This window comes from Coenobita brevimanus, chromosome 61 (genome assembly GCF_032717465.1).
Source record: "Coenobita brevimanus isolate Jiangsu-jjx chromosome 61, ASM3271746v2, whole genome shotgun sequence".
Classification (NCBI taxonomy): Eukaryota; Metazoa; Arthropoda; class Malacostraca; order Decapoda; family Coenobitidae; genus Coenobita; species Coenobita brevimanus.
In genome coordinates this window covers 4,593,331-4,617,081 of record NC_137014.1, presented here as the reverse complement: position 1 = coordinate 4,617,081, position 23,751 = coordinate 4,593,331, and the positions used below count along the sequence as shown (strand labels likewise).

The 23,751-nt window shown below is 41.4% G+C and overlaps 1 protein-coding gene across 1 annotated transcript in view; it reads left to right on the top strand.

The window, feature by feature from the left end:
• The window catches only part of LOC145403581 (uncharacterized), a 72,617-nt gene that overhangs the window by 15,337 nt on the left and 33,529 nt on the right, over positions 1-23,751 (top strand). The window contains exons 5-6 of the mRNA XM_080275259.1: positions 671-902; positions 2,827-2,919. Of these exons, the coding sequence (XP_080131385.1) occupies positions 671-902; positions 2,827-2,919 (325 nt within the window). The remainder of the gene's footprint in view (positions 1-670; positions 903-2,826; positions 2,920-23,751) is intronic.

Below are 23,751 nucleotides of genomic sequence, written 5' to 3'. Positions count from 1 at the left end.
GTACTACTAGAAAAGATATTTTTTTTTTAATCTTGTGCTCTTACAGGTGATTGTCTGCTCCATAATTATTCAGACTTTCCGAAATTTCTTAGACAGTTTCTTTTTTGTAGGCTTTTCAGCGCAAAATACCACTTCACTTAGGCCTATTGGTTGTAACCCCCAAGTCCTGAGTATGTGGGAGTGTGTAGTGTTCCTCTGCTGCTTCTTCCCCAGCATCCCATGTCGTGCACATCTCTGCTCTGTGGTTGTTAGCAGTGTTATCCTGTTCCACTTTCCATTCAGTTTCCAGGCAGACAGTATCTTTCTGGCGTGTAATTCACCGGTCGGTCAGGATCACTTGATGGTCGTGATCGTCAGCTTTTATCCTCTCGGAAGGGAGCTGAGAGCTCATATAGTCCGATCTAAGGGCAAAGCTGTGACCTTCACACACGCACACTCCCGTCCCTTGCTCAAGGGGGACAGTAACCACCCACTTCGTCAGTGAAACTTTTTCGCAACCTGAGCAGGCGCGAACTCCCGTCTACCAAACGGCAAATGAGAACGTTACCACTGAGCCAGCGAGCGGTGTGTGTGTGTGTGTGTGTGTGTGTGTGTGTGTGTGTGTGTGTGTGTGTGTGTGTGTGTGTGTGTGTGTGTGTTTACCCTACTCCACCCGCCCTTCCATCTCCAGGCAGACAGCGCCTCCCTGATCGACTACGCCCCCTTGCCCACACCTGAGGGACTTGAGACTTCCATATTGGGTCTCCATTTCCGCGCCGACGTGACTCACCTGCAGGACGGCCACCTCAAACTACGCTGCACCGCCACCATCGCTGCCGTCTACTTCCGGGAGAAAACCATCTTTACTCAGGCCAGACTCAGTAACCCGATCCACAGGCCAGAGAGTCACAGTATTATCGCAGGTGAGTTGGGATTAGGAAAAGGAGGGTAAGGGGATGTTGCAGAACTGATGCAAAGCTGGGGTGATGAGTGTTCATAAAGTTTTCCTTAAGATGATAGTAGTAGTAGTAGTCGCAGTGGCAGCAATAGTAGTAGTAACAATGATAATATTATAACAATTGGAAGAATAGTGGTAGTAGTAGTAGTTGTTGTTGTTGTTGTTGTTGTTGTAGAAGCAACACTAACAGTATCAGTACTAACAGTAACAGGAAGAAGAAGAAGAATGTGCTTCATTCTACATAATGGCAATGATCTTGACATTTAATCCATACCTCCTCATATCAGTCATCCCTGACAAGCTTGTATGATATTCTTATCTACTAGAAAGGTGCTTTGTATCACACATACTGACTATACTTATCCATATATTACAAAGAAAGAAGACAATACAGCTTTTATTAATCCGTATTAACGTGGTGGAGACTAAAAGGGCTTGGCGTACCTGGCAAAGTCGCTCTTTGTAAGCTAAATATAATAATCTGGTGGGAACAAAATTATATAAACAGCATGGTTCTCAAAGGGCTAGGGATCAAGAAAAGCTTGGACTATACGTTGATCCCTGATCCCTGCTGGTGAAAGATGGTATAAGTGTTTTGGGATGGTCTGTGTGAAAGAAGAAACTGATTGTAAATAAGAGTACAGCAGACCCTCGCTATAACAGACTAGGAGAAGCTTGACCCAGTAAAGCTGATAGTCCATTATATCCGATGACCCCTCTGAGGTGGGATTTCAAGCACATGTTTGAACACAAATTAATACAATAGCATGTTCTGCTACTTAAAATAACTATACCTAGTTTACACTAATGTGGCCCATAACTTAACCCTTTTGCAGCTTATTTCACATCCTTGCCATAGGACCTCTTCATGACTAGTACAATAGTCTGTTATTACAACTCAGAAATCACAGTGGAGAGAGGGCAAAATCTGGCCAGGTTAGATTAAAAATAGGAGAAAACACATGTACTGCCCCCCATTTATCGGACATTGTTCGTTATAGCCGAAGGAGGTTCAGTGGCCTTTGTAGTGTCCAATAAATCCGTTATGTGGTCTATGGAGGTCCATAAAGCTTGTGTCTCCTCTGAAAATTAACTGGTGATTGAGTGCTCAGTGAAACAAGAAAACCCTCTTGTGAGATACACGAGAAAGAATGTGGATACTTGTGAAAAATGTACCACAAACAGTTGCCATTAAAATGGGAAGGATAGCTATCAGTATTGTTAATTACTTTTCAGCGTGTTACTTCCACAGTCACCTTACTTTGGCTTCAGTCATATTTCACCATCATCCTTATCATCATAATTGCTTGTAATGAAAAAGAAAAGCCCCAAACTATCAACATAGACCATACATATGCTCGTTTACTGCTGAAGCCTTCTTATTTCTCAGCCCCTCCTCACTGGCATGTGGTACACAAAGTGAAATTAACAAAATGGTTTCACCTATATACACATGGTATTTTGATCACCAGAAATGACCAGCTATCCAGTCTGTCTTGATTACCGGTAGTGGTGTGCCCCTGGTCACCAGAGTCCAGTGTACAAATAATTCCCAAGATGTCCTGATGACATATCTACCCGGATTCCCACCGAAGCGATAGATCGAAGTAGGATCCGGAAACAGTGAAAAAACACAAATGTAAAGAAACTATTAAGCATCATGCTAAATTTAATGGATCACACAATCATTCTTATATTATTTAAGCCGATGTTCATATTAGCATTTCCTCCCACTGTACAGGCAAGGCGAGATTAGAGACCTGGTGGTGTGCTGTGGCTGTAGGGGTGATGGCGGCCCTCTTCAGGTAGCAGTTCCCCCTCTCCCTCCCTCCCTCTTCCTCACCCCACTTGCTCACCAAGCATCTCCATTAAATCCCCTACTCACATAGCCAAGCAAGCCACCACCAGCGCTTTGTCCGACCCACAGCTTCTACTGGTGGGGGACGACGATTGTGAAGGACCTGGAGCTGATGGTGAACCCAGTAAGTGGCAAATCCTCTCACTTTGCTTAGTGTAAGTGACATGCAGAGACAATGTCAGATTATTTCCTGAAAGCTTTTAATTAAAATAAGAAAAAGATGAAGGGCAGATATTAACTTTTTTTATAAACATCCTCACATCTGAAGGATGGTTGGGGTCTAATAATCGAATAATGCTACTCAGAGACAAGCAACTGGGCAATCTAGCCTTAAATATTGTTAATAACCATCCTACCCCCAGCTCTTAGGCTCCTTATGAGGTATAAAACACTGGATTGTAGATAGATAAGTAGGTAACGCGCCTGTATCTTTAGTCTTCATATGTAAAGTAAAAATATTTTAGAAAGACGATTAATGAACTTCACTGTCATCAAGCAGAAGCTAATGCTAAACAAACTGAGAGTGAAATGGAAATCCGTGTATATGAGACAGGAGGTGCAAGTCTCTGTCACTAACCTCTTATGCCCTAAGTGTTTCAAGTGTAAGGAGCCAGTGTTATTCATTGTTATCTGTGCATTCAGCATTTTTTCTATATATACCTTGCTTATCATTTGTTTTATCTATTACAGGTGAGTGGTGCTGTCCTAGCTTGACCTCATCACTTTCCTGGCTATCTGGATTGCCCTCGTTGAGCTACGTCTGACCCCACCACTCTCACTCACCACAGACACCACACGCGTCGCTTCATTTCACACTGCTTTCCTATGAACACTCGCCCTGTATAATTTGGGTAACGTTAGGCCGCAACATCAACAATTCCCACCCGCTGCTAACGTCTTACTCCCATTCCATCTTCTCTAACCTTCCGGTCCTTGTTTTGTGTACCGAATTTAACCTTTTGTTGTTACTATTCTTACCCATTCACTTTCCAGTCTTGCTTCAGCTCTGTGCTCTTTTCCTCATGTTCTCCCTAACCTTGCGCCTTTTCTTCATGCCTGGTCCAGCTTCGCTTCATATCATCTCTCCCACCTGTACCACACCGCATCGCTCCGCATTTCACCACTACATTTTATCGTAACTGCAAAGAAAGGTACCCTATTATATATACTATATATGTATATAACTTATTAACCAAGGCAATGAATTCACGTCATGCATTTCCTTTCCCAGAAGAAGGTTAATAGTACAATTCCTGGCATTTCAGAAAGAACAAGCAGTTGAAACTATTTAATTAGAGGTAGTGATTTATCTGTATTGTCCGTATAATACGATATATAGTCACTTAAGCAGTGGTATGTATTTTTACGTAACTGAGAAAACTGTGAGATTCATTAATTTCGAAAATCGCAAAGAGAGTACGTGAGCAAAGAGAATGAAAAAGCCAATGTTTAGGTTATAAATCCACTAAGACATTACAGGCAAACAGTTAAGAAGAATCAACAGAGCAGATGGCAAGAGCGGTAACGATGTGCTTCAGGTGTGGTAACCACGAACGAGGTTTAGTGAATACTGCTCATGTACGGTTGCGGCCAGTTATTCCACCCATGTTACAGTTGCAGCCAGTTATTCCTTTACATCGCCTCGAAACCTTCAGAGCTTAATGAAATCTGATTAACTTTACCAGCAAAAATCAGACGAGTCGGAAGGGTAGGACTTTCGTTTCATTCATTGATATATATAGAGATAGATGTAGATATATATAGATACAGATAGACATAGATAAACGTTTATATATATGGATAGATACATACATAGATATAGATATCTGGCAGTACATACAGATTGCTTCCTAGCAGATTAATGTAGAAAAAGTGTACCTCTGACATAATTTTTCATATTTAAAGCATCATTATCTTTGGCACCACTATCATCAAGATCATCATTTTCATCACCACCCTCATCATCATCCTGATCACAATCATCTTCATTATCATCTTCATCATTATCATTATCATCATCTTAATTCTGACCCTATTTCTCGCGGCTGTAATTGGGTAGGATCAAGCAGCAAGACACGAAAAACAAGTAGGAAGGAGAAGCGAAATTTCCAGTCAAAATAGTCATGCACGCTCATCATTCAAAAGTCTTCAGAATTACCAGGTCACACTCTCGATATTTTAGATCAATAAACAATGGACGCTGCAGTGTAATGAAAGAGCAAGCAACACAATTTTTTATAACATTTGAATTATAAGTGTATGACGTCCAACTTGATACTCACTGCATTGACAATATCACCAGCCTTTTATGCTTAACCAGGTCTGCATTTACATTACTTACTTCTGCCTCGGTGAATGGTGTAGTAAAATATACCTATCTATCTATCTATCTATCTATTGCCAGACGCCTCAAACCCGTAAGGGGTGGCCACAAGCAAATCGCTGCCATGTCGCCCTGCCCAATGCCATTTCACTGCCTTGCTCCCCATCTCACACACCCCCTCCCTCATATACGTATCATCATTTATTTCATTAAAAAATACTTCTGAGAGTGACAGAACAAATTTGTCATGTGTAGTTGTGCTTTGTTTCTGTTGATGAAAAATGTGAAGCTTAATAAATTGAGACGAAAGAGCCCGTAGTATTTTGGTTAGCCATTTCCTTCTCTTATTAATTAACAACTCGTATATTAAACACGCAGTGCATTATTATATAAGAATTATTTATATTACAATCTTCACTTCAGTTGCTTTTTATCATCTTCCCCTCAGTGAAATATCCCCTCCCCACATTTTTTTATTATCATATTTTAACGCACATGGAGTATCGAAGGCAATTACAACTTTATATACATTTCATTTATGGTAGTTATGCAGGTGAGGGACCCCTTCATGCTGTGGCTGTATCGCTCTATCGTACCTTCTCGTTCCTTAACGTCTGGCACCCACCACAGTTCATCATCAGGTGTGAAATAGAGGTTAGGAATGATTATTATGGTGTATTCCTACCTCGAACATTTTTCATTCTGGCAAGATTCCTCCTTACACCAGCGTGGCCTTATACTTCGTGGGACCCAGGCCAGGAGAGTCACTTGGGGTTCTCCAGCATAATTTTCTTATCCTGACATTAAAACACCAGTAACTTTTCTACAGAACAATCCAGGGTCTAAAATATTATTTTTAACTGTGATGTTAAGTGAAAATATATAAACGAAAAAAGTCATATTAAAATATCTTTAATTATTATGATATTTCACTAATTTGGGGACCTTTTTGTGAGGGGGGGGGGTCCTGGACAGTTTCCCAATTTGCCCATCCGTAAAGCCATCTTCTTAAATCCATAATACATTCCTTAAATCTGGATGAATTAGGTTCGATTCTTAGACCGGTCAGACTGTTGAATATGGTTTGTTTATCCTTGTTCCTGTTCACCCAATAGTGCAATGGTAGAGCTACTTGCAACATCAGTCGTTGAGATTCGTGCTGAACAGGAAGACTGGAACATAGAAAAAAAATATTGCCATCGTCAGTGTCCCTTGCGCAGTAGCTATGCATTAATTTTAGCCTTATTTGTTTTTTACTCTGTCCATATCAGGGTCCTTTTCATTCCTTTCACTGTTCTAGCTGGTTTTCGTTTGATCTTATTTCTTTTTTAGCTTCTTTGCTCATACATCTGTACATTTGTTTCCTGATGTTTTCAATTTTAGAGGCATAAAGCAAGAACTTAATCAGGGAATAATAACCTATCTAGTAACACTATTGAATACAGTAATAGGAAAAGTAGTAATGCTCCGTGGGGAGAGAGAGAGAGAGAGAAAGAGAGAGAGCGAGAGAGAGAGAGAGATGCTGTAAAGAAAGGGAAGACTGACGAGATCTCTAGAGGCAGAGTGGCTCCATAATGGTGAGAAAGATGACAGGAGGAGAAGAAATATACGAACATTACATACTAACCTTCTCATGGTCAAGACAACAGTGTACTCCGTTTACTTTAACTTGGCCTAGATTTTTTTTCCATTTTCAGCTTATTTCATGTAGTTCAATGGCAGAAGAAGACAGTGCTATTGGTCTACATCCTTTCAGCTGCACTTCTTCTTGATTAGCTTCTGGTTCTAGTGTTAATCTCATGCTGTGACTCAGTGTTCAAGATGGAGAGATGGCAATTTTAGGTCAAGAGTTAAAAAGGTATAGTACTGTATTTCCTCCAACGCCTGACAATAATATTCAGCTTAGAGTATTGCCGCCTCATATTGTTAATTCTGATTCCATTAACCCCTTGTGAATTGCAGTCAAGCTAATTTAACAGTTTTCTTGCAACTGAGGGTAAGTCATGGAGATCTGAAAGTGTTTATGGAATTGAATAAATGTTAGAGAGACAAAATCAAGTAAATGAAGTTACAGTTGAAATGCCTTCAAACGAATTTCAGAACGGAAGGCAAAAAGATGTGGGACTGTGGGTGGAATAACGTGGCCCCAGGATAGTATGACAGATAGAATGTTTGAAAGAGAATGTAACAGAAAAAAATAATAATCATAGAGATTTAAGAGGAAGTGTATTAGGAAGAGAGGCTACATAATTATGGAGAAAAAACGAGGTTGATAATGATATGGAACACTGGAAATTTAATGAGTTATTTTTTTTCCTTTTGAGGGACAGTAGGCTACTCCATATTTGCATATGGAATAAGCGCGTATAGATAGATAGATAGATAGATAGGTAGATAGATAGATCACAGTCGCTAAACTGTTACCCTGCAAAACATCCGATACATGTGTGAATGAGGCACATAAAGAAAATTTAACTCTCCATCAACACTCCAGTGTCCATAGCAATGAATAAAATTACACAATACGTAGAAAAAAAAATAAAAACAATAGACTGGGCTCCTACCACAAGGCTATAGCATGCGTAAAGTTGCAGGCTCCTAAATGACTCTGTTACCAAAATATTCCTTTAACAGTGTGATGTTATAGTGGGCTGGAAGGGAGGGAAGGAAGGGAAGGATGTTGAAGCGGTGGGGGAAGGGCGGGTCCTCGAACCTAGAAAACCAATAAACTAAAGCTTTCATAACACCTACTTTATGCTGGAAAAATCACATACCCTAGGCTGGCTAAATTCACCTAACTTAACCCTCACTTAACAAGCCTAACCAAACCTAATATAACTCTTCCCGACCCAACCAGACCTAACCTAAGCAAGTCTGACCGAAGCAAACCTAACCCAACGCCCTAGCCTAACCAAACTCAGTCCTCCTGGTGGCAAGTGCGTGAGGCTTCGTGTAAACCAGGATGCAATACAGCGTCACTTCAGCAATGGTGAAATGTGTTGTCGCTAGGAAAGTGGTCCTGTGTGGAAAAATGAGTTCCTTCCCACGTTTCTCAAAGGAGCTGTGATGTAGCATTATTAGGTTAGGCACATATCAGATACGCTGGGTGAGAGAGAGAGAGAGAGAGAGAGAGAGGTACAGTACAGTGTGGTGATGGGGTGGCGCGCGAAGCACCATTTCCAGAAACAGTTTACGTTCTTCACTTCGATGACGTATTTTTCATTATAGTCAGACTGCCCCCAGATTTTGGAAAAGGCTTTGGGAGTCAAGGGGTTAATGATGACTATCTCCCTCAGCTCTAAATTTATCCCCAAAACAGGATAGAAGCAATTGAAAAAAAAAATGCGAAAAATGACGTCGTCCTACTGAGGAGGTTAAAATATAATCGTGATCTGCATGGTTAATACTCTCATCATTTGTGCATAAAACGACTTTTGTTATCGATAGTAAAGAGATGACACCATATTTATAATTTAGTTGGTGTGATGTTATATGGTGGTATTTTCGAAGGCACCGGCTGCCTCCTTGATCCAGTCTCACCCCGTTGATCGTAAATTTGACTTTGAAACACGGAGTATGGATTCTTTATAGCTGAAAGTGTAACGTCATTCATGATGCTAGTTACCGTTATGCACACATCAAATGCTTTAGCTAAATTTCTAAATGACTTCATGTCCACAATAAATTGTTTGTAGAACCATACTATTGCACAGAGAAATTAACTGTTTAATTAGACTTGAGGAAATGCCAAGAAACACATAAAGAAAAATGTAGAAATCAAGAATGATCAGACGTTCACTAAGTAAGTGAAACTGAAAAGTACGTGAACATAAACAAATGCTTTCGTACGCCGTATAACCTGCTTTGCACCATGAAACCGTAGGGGGGGAAGGGATAAAAGTGGACGTGTTGAGCAAAGGAGGGAGTAGGATGGGTCGAAATGTTGATGGATGGTGGAGATCAGGCGGAAAAGTTCATCCTGCGAAAATGAATGTTACAAGATCATAGACTTGAGTGCAGTAAAGGAATGTTTCAAATTATAAGTAAGAAAGTGTCTTGCATAAAGAACTGGGCCTGGAGGACAAAGAAATGGGTGGGATGACCTAAAACTGTGACTGGGAGTGGAAACTGACCATGAAAGTATATCTGTAAAAATAGGTGCTGTGGGGTTAATGGCTTGAGTGCAGTGAAGGTTATTTGAAGTTTCTCCAGTAACACCCAGAACAAGACAAACTCGTGTTGCTGTCATATACCTAATCTCTTATGAAGTAGATAAAATTGTACAGGTTTCCCAGACACATGGATGAGAAAAGGATCCGGAGAGAGAGCGGCTTCCTATTAAGACGCGCAGACCGGCAGTGACTGTGGTCGTGGTGATAAGTGTGGTGGTCAGGTGAGCGTGTCCTGTGGCATTGTGCCATGCCCTTATCACGCTGCCATGCTCACTCGGGGTTTAGTAGTGGTCGTCATGCTCATAATGGTCTAATTATTTCAACGAGTAATGAAGTGCTGACGAGGGCAGACAAGATGCCCTTCAAATCTGACTAATTTCTGAAAAACATATTGGTGATAGAACCTGTCTGGCCTACATGCTTGCGTGCATTCTTTTAGGTGAGACGGAAGCTGGTGGCATATAATCACCAGAGACGTTCCATAAATGTTTGTAAAAAATCGGTGGTTTGTCATCCCCATCGCGATTAAAGTCTTAACCATAGCGTCACATAACACTCAAAAAATGTGCTTGATGAGTGGTGTTAATGATACTGATGTTACTTTTGTATTGTGTAATATTTAGTAATTGCTGTATTATTTAAATAGCAATATAGGTGGAAATATAAGAATCCCTTCACAAACTCGCTCCTTATTTCTCTTCCAGTTTACGGTATACTCACCATGTTAGTTGTCAGATGTTCCTTCATGAGAGGGAGGCCAGAGTTGTAACTGGAGTTCTGACATCTGGCACTCTCATCCATGTCTAGCGTTGGTTTTAACAGTGATTATGACTGGTGTGATGTAGTGATGTGTTGCTTTGACATATACCAGTTGGAGCTGTGTGTGTGTGTGTGTGTGTGTGTGTGTGTGTGTGTGTGTGTGTGTGTGTGTGTGTGTGTTTTCAATATGCCTGAAGATCTTGATGACTATACTGCAGACATTGAAATGCAGAATAATATGGTAGTTCTTTAAGATATATGTTTCCTCCATGTATTTTGGATGTCCTTACTATATCACTTATACAATCGTATTTATATCAAAGTAAGTAATCGAATAGTGTTTATCTTTTCACTGTCGTGGTTTAGTCTATGATAGTGTTATTACCGAGTTACCCCATTGAATCAAGTGGTGTTTTACTGGATTATTCTTGCTTCCCCAGAGGAGATTATTTTAGAAAAGAGATATTGTAGCTAAGGTAGTGAGGGCAGACAGCGTGCCGGGAGGTTACTGGTACAGAATAAGTAGCTCATGGGCAAAATAAGATAACATTGCAGCTCTACACCCTTTGTCATAGCACGTCTTCATGACTAGCATAACAATTTTGTTTAAGCTATTGTCACAACTCAGCACTGAAGCTGCAAAGACGGCAATTTTAGGTCAAGTTAGAATAAAAGGAATATATTAACACTCAGGTTCCTGTGACAATCTCAGCAGAATATAATCTTCCTGTGTTAACCGCAAATAATACTGTAGTCTCGAGGATGGGAGGGTTAAAAATACTATAATAATTTTGCAAATGGAAGGAAGAAAGAGTCGCAGAAAACAGCCATCCATTTGAGCTGTCTTAAATATATGCTGCATCTCGTAACACACACACACACACACACACACACACACACACACACACACACACACACACACACACACACACACACCTGGAAGGACTGGAATGTAATAAATTCAACGTAGCATGTCATCTCCCAATCTGACACCACACAGCAACATGCATTTCGCTCTTTCTGCCCGAGAACGTAATTTATATTTTATTCTCTCTATCTTCAGACGATTTTCTCAGGTTATGGGAAGCGTCTGATAGTGAAGGAGTTAATGAAGGCTATGATAAACCCCTCCACTTCAAGACCCATATCCCCTGCTAAATAAAACCGCGTACTAGCAGTGAGAATAAACCGTAAAACAACGCCATTGTAGTGAAGGGTTTAATAGTGCTTTATTTACACTCATCACTTCCTGGGCATACAATATTTACCAACGTTACAAACAACATAATTAAGCAGCCTTGGAAAATATAGAAAAAATTGAATTAATCGCCTCAGCAAGATGACGCATATTTTAGCTTATTCTTGCAGTTCATGATCATTTTCACCCTCTTTCCCACTTACATGAGGCAGGAGAAATTTGGAAATAAGAACAGAAGAGTACAAAGGTAGGAAAACTAACACAAAGGTCCCAGATGGTCTTATATTTCACCAGCTGACTCGACGTAAGATTCAAAAGGTTTTTCATTACATCCTCATTCATTACGAGAAAGACCATAACTTCCTAAGTTTTACTTTGGGCATAAATTTCACTCCAGTTTTAAGATACAGGAGCATCTGTAGGAAAGGCTCTGTCCGTCTGTCTCTCACTAACAATTTTCGGACGCCTTGTGCCTCACTCCCACAGACTTTAGTGAATTTAGCACCATTAACACACCACATCACACCATACCACACCACACCACACCATACCGCGAGACAGAGTATTAACCGATGGACATTAACACAAGGGCCCTGAAGTTCCCGCATCTAGTATTTTCATAGTTGTTAGTCCAGCAGTTATGAACCTCTCACGTAATATTCTGAAAGAGTGTTGGGTTTTGAAGAATGTATCAGTGAGGTTTGAAATTCATTGCTCTCTCTCTCTCTCTCTCTCTCTCTCTCTCTCTCTCTCTCTCTCTCTCTCTCTCTCTCTCTCTCTCTCTCTCTCTCTCCTTCCTCAAACTCCAAAAACTCACTCCCCTTCCAAGTAAATCATCTAACATATGCTAGAACCGATTACCAGAATACCACAAGAATATTGGTACTAAAAATAAACACTCAGGCTTCCGTGGGTCAATCCCAGCTGAATAAAATCGTCTGGTGTCAGTAGGAAAGGATTACTAGGATTTTCTCGACCATAAAAAACTTACCACCATATTTGAACCGGTGTGTGTGTGTGTGTGTGTGTGTGTGTGTGTGTGTGTGTGTGTGTGTGTGTGTGTGTGTGTGTGTGTGAGAGAGAGAGAGAGAGAGAGAGAGAGAGATGCTGAGTAGCTTAATTCCCAGGCTCCTATAACCCACTCTGGAAAGCTGAAATACAGACTCAGAGTTGTGCTGACCATGAGAGGGTTAAGTCTTCCCTCCATGGCCTGATCTCCAGCCTATGCATTTAAATTTCCTTAACTCCTGGATCCTCTCGCTCTTTCTCTCTCTCTCTCACTCTCTCTCTCTCTCTCTCTCTCTCTCTCTCTCTCTCTCTCTCTCTCTCTCTCTCTCAGGGAAGTATCACCTAAAACACATATCAGAACTTAGCTTTCAATCTTTAGCGTTTTTCCCATGTAGATCAAGCTATAACCAAGCTATTTTATTCAACATTAACAAGTCTCTAGTAGCGAAGATGTTATTAAAAGCTATATATAATCCCAGAAGTCCAAAAAGTGTCGTAACTAATAATAATAATAAATTGCAGTAGCAGTAGTAATTGTTGCAGTAGTAGTAGTAGTAGTAGCAGCCTCAGTGATAAATGATAATAATAATAATAATAATAATAATACGTTGATCCTCAAAGTTTCAAAATCTCTCCTTAGTCAATACGCAAACCCCCACCTTCACTTCTAATCTCTCCTTCTCTTTTCGCTGTTTCCCATCACACCTCTCTAAATATCTCAACTTTCTTGCCCTTCGGATAAATTTCGCTCAGAACACCTAAATCTAGTCTTATTTTACATCTTGTCTTTTTTTCTTACGCATTTTTCTCACCTGCACTTTTTCGAATTTCTTTATCTTCTGTTTTTCGTTTTTCTTCTGTGGTTTTTTTTTTTTCAGTTTCTGTTTTTCGTATTTCTTATCCTCAATTTCTTGTTTTTCTTATCCTCACTTTCTCGTATTTTTTTATCTTCACATTTTCGCAATTATTTTTTTTTTTCATCTTTCTTATCCTCTTTTTTTTTTTTCAGTTTTTTCCTATTTCTTATCTTCTGTTTTTGTATTCTTTTTCTTCACTTTTTAGTATTATTTTCTCTTTTCGTATTTCTTATCCACGCTTTTTTCTTTTCTTTTTTTTTACTTTCCCATTTCCGTATTTCTGATCTTCATTTTTCTTATTTCAATACGTCAACACAAATATAAGATTCCTAACTTAAACCTCAGCTGATTCTACCCCAGCTCATCCTACTGCAGCTCATTCTATTCCAGCTTATCCCACTCCAGCTCATCCTACCCCAACTTATTCCACTCCATTTCATTCTACTCCAGCCTATCCTACCCCAGCTCATCCCACTCCAGCTCAACCCACTCCAGCTCATCCCACCCCAGCTCATCCTACCCCAGCTCATCCTACCCCAACTCATCCTACCCCAGCTCATTCTACTCCGGTTCATTCTATTCCAGCTCATTCTACTCCAGCTCATCCCATTCCTTTTAGTCATTCATTAAACGGAGAGGAGGATGTTCCGTGACCTCATTCCCTTCATGCGACCCTACCCCTGCAGCGTTCCTCTTTGCTCTCCTTTCTCTCTTAATAGGTCTGGCCACTTTCACGATGATCTTCCTTCCGTTTTACACGTTTATTCAATCCTCTCCATCCATCCACTTCTTCCATTCCTTTCCTCTCGTTTCTGCACAAGCCTCTTCCTTCTTTCTTTCTTTTTCTTTTAACTTATACTATAAAAGCATCTGCACCTCTCTCAGTCCGTGTTGTGTATGCAGTGACAGAGAGAGCTTGCAAGTCATTCTGGTGGTGGACCTCGGTTGCTGGGTGGGTAGGTTGGTGGGGTGACACGCGTGATAGGGTGGGTTGGCTGGGTTAGAAGGGTGGGCGGTTGGGTAGGTGGGCAAGGTGTGTGGGTGAGTGGCAGGGTGCGTGGGTGAGCAGGATGTGGGGTGTGAAGTGATTAGGTGGGTGAGTGTGTGGCGTCGGTTGGTGGGTGGAGTGGTAGGGATGGATGGGTGGGATGGGCTAGGGGATTGGGCGGGACGGAGTGAGTGGGTCAGTGGAAGGCTGAGAGGGGTGAGATTGGTGGGATCAGTGGGCGGGTGAGTGAGTGTGGGGTGTGGGATGGGTGAGCAGGGTGGGAAGGTGCTTGAGTGAGGCTGGTGGGTGGGTGGAATGGGCGGATAAAGTGGATGGGTGAGTGGGCAGGTGGCTGAGCGAGGTTTTGTGAGTGGATAGGGTGGATAAGTGGACAGGGTGGGGGTGTGATGAGTGGGTGGGTGGATGGGTGGAATAGGTTGGTAGGCAGAGTGAGTGGGAGGGTAGGTGGGATCGGTGGATGAGGTTGGTGGGTGAGTGGGTAGGCAAGATTGATGAGTGGGTGGGTGGAGTGGATCGAATAGGTAAGTGGCTAAGTGGATATGTGGCTTCCTAGAGCACAAGACAAGGGACAGGATTACTGCACTGGGTGAATGGGTAGGTATGTGGATTGTTTGATGGGTAAGTGAGTGGAAGGGGGAAAATAGGCCAAAGTAGGTCCATCCATTTGGTTAATAGGTCCATTGTCTTAATAGGTCCATGTGGGAAGAGAGGCGTACTGAGGAAGACGTTATTGATGAAATTTACCTAAGATGAAACATAGGGCCAGTGGGTAAGAGGAGGTTCATGAGGAAGTAGATCCATGGGAGAAAATAGGGTCATAAGGAGGCAGTAGTTTCATGTGGTAAGAAAAAAAGGTCATGGAGGAAATAGGTCCACTGGGGGAAGTAGGTTTTTTAAAAAAATTAGGTCTATAACGGAAAATAAGTTCTAAGGAGGAAAATATATTCTATGAGGAAAAAAGATCCAATGGAGAAAATGGGGGTCTATGTAGGAATATTGGTCTTATGCTTGAAAAAATGTCTATGGGCTAAAAAACCTGGGCGGGGGTACGAAATCTAGCGGATGAAATCAGGGAAGAGCGTTGTGTTCGTCGATCTCATAGCATCTTTTACTATCATGTTTTTTCTCTGCACTGTACTTTTTCCTAATTTTCTGTACTCTTCTTCCCTCTCCTTTACCTCCTTTTCCTTATCACCTCCTTTCTTTACTTCTTTACTTCCTACCCTGCGGAAAGAAATCGTAAAAGTGCAAGAAATGAGCGTCATCTTCAGTGCCGCAGTAAAAGCAATGGGGATGAGCTGATGGCGGGAAGAAGACGCATGAGAGAGAGAGAGAGAGAGAGAGAGAGAGAGAGAGAGAGAGAGGGGGGAGGGGATGAAACCAGCGCATGGATGGTGAGAGTGGCAAGAGGAAGTGCATGACTAAGTTGTGTTCTGTTAGGGAAAATAATATACCGTTCATTTTAAACCTCTAACCGTGGTAAGACTCGGTGCTAAATACAGTTTTCCAATCTTAAGCTGGAAGAGATGGGAAGTTCTTTATTCTCCTTTTAAACGTTAATTGGGAATCCTTTGTGTGTGTGTGTGTGTGTGTGTGTGTGTGTGTGTGTGTGTGTGTGTGTGTGTGTGTGTGTGTGTGTGTGTGTTCACCGAAGCTGCACATGATTCTCTCGACCATAGCACAAGGCGTCAAGAACTGGATGGAATTTAATACAAAGTGAAGATTTTGCAGTCACTTGGTTAATTGGGATAGGGTTGGATGTGCAACTCAAAAGGCCCGTATTATCGTCAAAGGAAGCTCCCTAACACCTCTTCCTTAGTGATTTACTTTTGGATATGGGTGGTTGATAACTTTTTGTGCGTTATTTATGCAGAGTATGGAGGTGTTGGGAGGCTTTACATAACACAGAAGAGGAGAGAAAGGTGTAATAAATCAAAATAAATCGCTTAGGAAAAGGTGTTAGGGAGCTTTCTTAACCAACGGGAATACCTGCCAAAAAGTTATTGATGAGTAGGAGAGAGATGGTCAGACAACATTGCCTCCTCACTGCCACACCACACCACACCACACCACACCACGCCACGCCACGCCACGCCACACAACCCCAAAGCCAAACAGTTTCACTCAGATTAAGTAGATGCCCAATACTTTCACTTAGATGATGCCTTGTATTATAGAGTTGAGTTTCCATATCTTGTAATTAAGCTTAAAGAAAGATTTTTAGAAGTTAAGGTTTTGATACTGTTTCACTTGGAGGACACTTCTATTTAAAAAAAAAATCTGGTAGCAGAAATAGATGAAAGTGAAGTCAGGAGAGAGAGAGAGAGAGAGAGAGAGAGAGAGAGAGAGAGAGATTTGCCCCTTAACATAAGTCACAAACTTCATCTCACGCTACCTGGTCTCGCCTCTCGTCCTTAACCCCCTCCCCTCCCCCGGCACATGCACTCTCTTACCTTGCTCTTCTCTCTCTCTCTCTCTCTCTCTCTCTCTCTCTCTCTCTCTCTCTCTCTCTCTCTCTTCACGACAACCTATCTCCTCCCTGTTACATCGCTTCCTGTGTCTTTTTCATGCCTTCCTCCTCAACTTCATTCCTTCCCACTTAAATCCCTGTTTTCTCTCCTCCCTCTCTCTCTCTCTCTCTCTCTCTCTCTCTCTCTCTCTCTCTCTCTCTCTCTCTCTCTCTCTCTCTCAGCAGGGGAGCCGAGTTAGCTTGCCATGCCGGTCAGATTCGTAGACAGAGTTAGTTTTCCTCCTGTTTCTAATAACCCAGCAGTAATACGGGGTACCTGTATATAACAAGGGGGGAGAGAGAGAGAGAGAGAAGAAATAAAACTCGTGTAGTCAATAGCTTTAACCCATTGAATCTGGAGATCCGCTTTACCGTGCGTGAGAAAGAGAGAGAGAGAGACAGAGAGACAGACAGACAGACAGACAGAGAGAGAGAGAGAAAGAGAGAGAGAGAGAGAAGTCCTCTTTATCGTGAAAAAACTGTATGTAGATAAAGTAACAGTAGTGAACGACTTAACTGTGACTTCTAACCCCTTCACTACGACAGGCCGTATATAAGTTCAATAAAATCATATGGGAATAGAGAAAATAATTATATGCGTAATTTAATGCAAAGAGATAACATAGGCAATTCTTCTCTCAGCATTTTTCAGCATTTTCCCTCTTTATTTCCTTCATATGTGTTGTTTCCTTTTCTATCCATTTATCTTTGTCTCTCAACGCTGCCTCTGCGGACCTCCTAACCATGCCAGAATTACTCGTACTTGATTTACTGAGCCTAATTTATGGTTAAGATTAAAATCAACTTAGCCAAGGTGAAGAGGTTGCCCTATTTAAGGTTCACATCCTTCCTCCCATGAAAGTATTAAAGACAGTTCTAGGATAGCTAACAAAGGGAGGACATAGATTCAGTGATGTTCTGTTATAGTAATTTCTTCCAACACATTGGAGAAAAGTACAAGTTCGATACACTATAAGGTCTGCATTCATCAGTTAGCCTTTTTTCTGCAAGGATGACTTGTAAGAAAACACTGGGCAACCACCGTTAAGTTATTTATAGTCAGACAGTATGATTATTAAATACTCTAGGCAAAAGGAATTACTGTTAACAAGAAAGAGCATTCAGAGTGTAACACCTCTGCCCTATGATTGATCTAAGGAGTGAATGAATTACTTTGCCCTGTGACCTCGACTTTAGACGGATTGTTCTTAAAATCGAGTTACTTTACCCTTGCCACGCCCTCAATCCTTCTACCTTCTTCAGTCCAGATCAAATCAAAACTGTGTGACCTTTGGCTTATTATTCTCAAAATCCATTGTCTTCACCCTTGACTGACCCTTTGTCCTTCCACCAAGTTTGATCTGATTCAAATAAAAACAGCTTGAATTAAATGGGTGAACATTTGGATGTAACCTGCGATACTGATCTTTGAAGACTTGTTCTCAAAATCGAATCCCTTAGTCTTTGCCTTACACTCAAGACTTCCACTGGTGTAGGTGGGATCAGAATCATGTATCTTAACCTTGCCATGTGTACTTGACCTCTGGCTCTGCCCTGTGACCTTGATTACAGACTAATGTTCGTATATTCATATCTCTTCGTCCTTACCTTACATTCAATCCCTCCTACGAGTTTCTTTTAAACTGGATCAAAATTGTTTATGCGAACCTGAACATGCAACTCTGAACTTTGATCTTTTTCTGTGACTTTGGACTTCGACTGATTCTTCTCATAATCGAATATACTCATCCTTGTTTTGCCCTGAACTTGGCTTCAAAGATTGACGTAACTCGAATAAAAATTGTCTAAGCTGACCTTACCATGTAGCTTTGACCTTTGACCTATTGTTCTCTAATTAATAGGTCAACCTCTCAGCCAACCCTCAACTCTTCCACAAAGTTAGGTTGAAATCAGGCCAGAATTAGTTGAGTTATTTTGCTCACGCTGAGAAAAACAATATCAAGCTCTCTCTCACCATTCTGCTCGTCCTCGCCCAGCGCCACGACCCGCCTGCCTGGTTCACTTCTGGTAGCGTCTGTGGGGTGAGTGTGTATTTGGCTTGGGACGTGTGTGGCGGCCAGAGTTAATTACCCCACAGAAGAGTTATGGCTCACGTGGGGGGCAGGGTCTGTGGGAAAGGGGGTAGTAGGGGGAAGGAAGGAAGGAGGGAAGGAGGTGGAGAAGTAAAGGAGTTAAGGGAGGGAGCTGAGGGAGTGAATGAGATAAGGGTAAAAGAGGTAAGGGAGGGAGCTGAGGGAGTAAAGGAGGTAAATAAGGGTACTGGAGGAGTAATGGAGGTGAGGGAGGGAGCTGGAGAGGGAGTAAAAGAGGTAAGAGAGGGATAAGGTAAGTAATGGAGGGAGCTGAAAGAGTAAAGGAGATCAAGGAGGGAGCTGGAAGAGTAAAGGAGATCAAGGAGGGAGCTGGAAGAGTAAAGGAGATCAAGGAGGGAGCTGGAAGAGTAAAGGAGATCAAGGAGGGAGCTGGAAGAGTAAAGGAGATCAAGGAGGGAGCTGGAAGAGTAAAGGAGATCAAGGAGGGAGCTGGAAGAGTAAAGGAGATCAAGGAGGGAGCTGGAAGAGTAAAGGAGATCAAGGAGGGAGCTGGAAGAGTAAAGGAGATCAAGGAGGGAGCTGGAAGAGTAAAGGAGATCAAGGAGGGAGCTGGAAGAGTAAAGGAGGGAGATGGAGTAAAAGAGGAGGAAGTAATGGAGGGAGCTGGAGAGGAAGTAAAGGTGATAAGAGAGGGGCTGAAGAGGGAGCAAAGGAGGTAAGGGAGGGAGCAAACCAAACTACATAAAGACGTGAAACAGGGGCAGCTTGAGATGGAGTAAATCAAGTTATCCGGAGAGGGCAAAGAGAGGGCTGGAGAAAGAGGAAAAATCAAACTGTCTAGATAAAGAGAGAACTGGAGGAAAAGTAAAGTAAGCTGCCTAGAGAGGGTAAAGAGATATCAAGAAAGAGGGTAAAGCAAGCTGGCTGGAGAACGTAAAGAGAGTTGGAGAAAGGGTAAAGAAAGCTGCCTAGAGAGGGTAAAGAAAGATCTGGAGAGAAAGTAAAGCAAGCTGCCTAGAGGGGATAAAAATAGAGCCGGCGAAAAGTCAAGCAAGCTGCCTAGAAAGGGTAAAGGAAAAGGTAGATAAGCAGTAAAGCAAGCTAGTTAGTGAGGGTAAAGAGGGATCTGGAAAAAGAGTAAAGCAAGCAGCCAGGAGAGTGTAAAAAGAGTGTAAAGAGAAAGCTGGTGAAAGAGTAAGGCAAATTTCCTATAATGATGAAGGAGGCAGCTCCAGAAAGCCGTAAAGGAAGCTGTCGAGAGGGGTGACGGAGAGAGTTTGAAACCAGTGAACCAAGATGAAGACCAGGGAAAACAAAAAAGGAAATACTCTAAACCACACAAATATAATAATAATAAAATAAAAAGTAAAGGAGATGGAGTGTCAGTGCTATATGGCAGAGTACAAATATGGAAAGAACATACATCACGCATCCATCACCCTAACATTCATCACTACTACATATAGTGAAATGTTTACAGAGACAGGAATCGGAAAGTGTGAAAGCTGAGCACCTATCCAACTGAACACACTGCGAAATGGGCTTAGCATACATTCACTCAGCATTAAGGCCTTCAATTTCCCTAGCTCCACTTCACATAGCAAACAACCCACACAAATCTACATTTTATGATACGTACGAGTTGAAACCATTCGATCAGGCTGTGAGGACAGACAAGGAATTAAAACCCTTTTCATGTACACTTTCGAACAAGTTATATCCATGCATTGTTGTCGTTCATTATTTAATTTGCCTCTGTTCCACATATCGCTTTCCATGCATATTCCCTTACATTATCCAAATCCCGTTAAGCTCTACCACAGAGTTGAGACCAAATTAACAAGTAACACAGCATTATTTGTATGCATTTGGTATGAAATATTCCACTTCGCCATTCATTACCAGCTTCACTCCCATCTATCTTTTTCTAAACACTCATAAATGTGACTGAAAAGGAAAGCACACTTATGAATGATAAAAAATAATAATATAACTAAACTCTCTCTCTCTCTCTCTCTCTCTCTCTCTCTCTCTCTCTCTATATATATATATATATAGATAGATAGATAGATAGATAGATAGATAGATAGATAGATAGATATAGATATAGATATAGATATATAGATAGATAGATAGATAGATAGATATAGATATAGCTAGACAGATAATATAAACAACACAAATAAAAATAATCTCAGGTATATATATATATATATATATATATATATATATATATATATATATATATACATATATATATATATATATATATATATATATATATATATATATATATATATATATATATATATATATATATCAATTTGAGATTATTTTACTTTTTAGAGAGAGAGAGAGAGAGAGAGAGAGAGAGAGGTAGGGAGGCTCGAGCTGACGTTACTTGTTATATCTTCAGCCAGGATGCATATTTTCTGGTAAGTGCCCTATGTTCTAAATTATGTTTTTTTCCCTCTGGTTAACGCCTGCCGAGTTTTGGCTAATACCAGGTTATTCAGTGAGCCAAATTACTTAATGCTCAATCAGCAATATTTCTCTTCTAATTCTTTATTCCACCGACAGTAGTCCTTAAATGAAATAGCCCCTGCATCATAAAGCAAGACAAGTTCTCGTTTTTTATGGAAGAAACATTCATATCATCGACATATGCATTTCCTATGAAGTACTGAGGAAACCAAGCCTCTTACCCCGATCTCTTCCCCTCCGCTAGTCTACCTCCACCCCGCCAACCCATCCCATTTCTCCAAAACACACAGGTACCCATCACTTTCCCTCTTGCTCCTGGTAACAAAGAGATGCTTCGAATCTGTTCACTCACTGTGTTCGCGGGTTCATATCTAGAGGAAGTTGGGTCGTGAAACCAAATATGCACTTTCATGTCGGTTGCTTGACTTTGTAATATAAGAGTAACTATACGCTTATTAAACAACATAAGTGACATATTCATTTTGTCAAGAGTCAAACTTTCACAGTAGATATTATTATTACCACTATATCCATCAGCACAAGCTTTGGGTTGAAGGGATTTTTTTCAGCAGAAATGAATAGTAGGCAACTGCTGTGCTCATGAATGCGACGCTGCCACATACACAGGTTGGTTGGAGGAGGGTGGATCACTGCCTGGCTGCAACAGTTACCAGCTGACACGAGGAGGAAGACAGTCAACCAGTCGGACAGGCGTTACGCTTTATCATTACTGGCATCGTCAGGGCCTCGGAACAAGCAAGTGTGCCTCCACACCACGAGATGGAAAAAAAGGCGGAAAAAGTGGCAACCATGTGTTTAGTCGTGGCACTGAACTGTGCTCGGGCCACTGGGCTAGTGTCTCTGAGTGTACAGTAAGCTACCACACACATATACATTTGTAAAGTGTGTTGTGTAAATATGTTCTGGTGATAAATAAGAAAATGTGGAATTAGTGAAGATACAGGCCCTACAATATGTAAAGAAATAACGAAGAGTGTGAGTGAAGTGTAAAACAAACTCGACTTGGGCGAAAACATAAGAGTGTGTGATGTAGCTTCTAAGTGTACGTAAAGTAACTGACGATAGAAAAAGTTGAAATGGGAGTAGAAATAAGGAGAATATAGTGTAGTCAAATTTGTAATAATTACGCTCACGTGAGCTGCCAGCGCGAACTGTAGCATGAGAAATCTTGCAATTAGACAGTGATATAGCTTCTGCGTGAACATAAAATAATTAGCTACCAAAAATTAGTGAAAAGTGACTAGAAACAGGGGGATTTTACTGAAGTTAAGCTCATAATATGACACTCATGTGGGAAGTCTACGCCCAGCCTCCTTCACAATGCTCACGCCTCACCACCGTCTCATCACCACCCACACGTCCCTGCCTGGTACTTCATGGGGGATTTCACGCCAGTCTGAGTGCTTGTTACAGTACCACATCGAGGTAGGGTACCGGTGGGTGGGAAAGTGTGTATGTAAAGAATGCGTGTTACTACGAGAATAAGGACTGGCATTCATTTAGTGAAGTAAGGTGTTAGAAAATAGCAATGTACATGTTATTAGATAAAAAAATATATATATATGCTATACAAAAAATAAGTGTTATGACAAAAAGTAACGATTTAGTAATGGATGCCATTACTGTAGTGAAGTAAATATTTAGAAAAAGTGCGTTAAACGTAGGCAGGACGATTGAGGAAGTCTAGCAGGGCATGGGGATGTGAGCAGGGCAGCCCAGTCCTGCTCGAGCTGCCTAGGCCTGTGTGTACAACCTCCCCTAGCCACAGACTCAAGCGCTGGTGGGGATGAGTCCTTACCACTACTCCAAAAGTTACCTATATTCTTCACCTCCGCGCTCTACAGCCCATCCAGCAAGGGACACCTGGAGTGGAGAAGCGAAGGGTTGGTGAGTATTTTCTTTCATTTTTTCTTTCTTTCTTTTATTGGGTGTTTTTGATGATGTAGTTGCTGAGACATGATGGTTAAAAAAGGCAATTTTTGGAAATGTCCCCTGGTACAGCAAGCCACGAGCCAGATTCAACACCGGGCGTTAGGGGTTAATGTCTCAGATGAATGAATGTTGTTAGTGGGGGCTGGGATATTCAGTATGGTGTTATGATGGAGGTGTTATATTAATCTGCGTGCGAAGTGAGGGTACAGGTGTTTCCTCATCTCTAGTCTAGAAATATCTGCAGGTGGGATGTTTCTGAAGAGGATCGGGCAATACTTGTGTCGAAATTATATTAGGACTCTAGTTGTGTTATGCGACTCCGCCATAAATGGAATTCATGTGAGTTGACATAGCCTCACTGAACTTTATGTCTCTCCTACTTAGATACTCTCTGACAGGGAGGAATTATTTTCAAAGTGTGAGTTTGGGAGTGGCTTTGGTGCAGCCAGTGATGATACATGGGACATTTTGTGTATGGTCTGCAGTGTTGTATTTAGTGGTAGATGGGATGGGGGTCTGTGCCGGGGAATTATAGGATATCGATGATTAATATATTTCTATAGTAGGGAGATTTTTTTTTTTTCTGTGTCGCCCGAAATCTGTCCCTGTTAGTACCCTAAGTGCATTGAC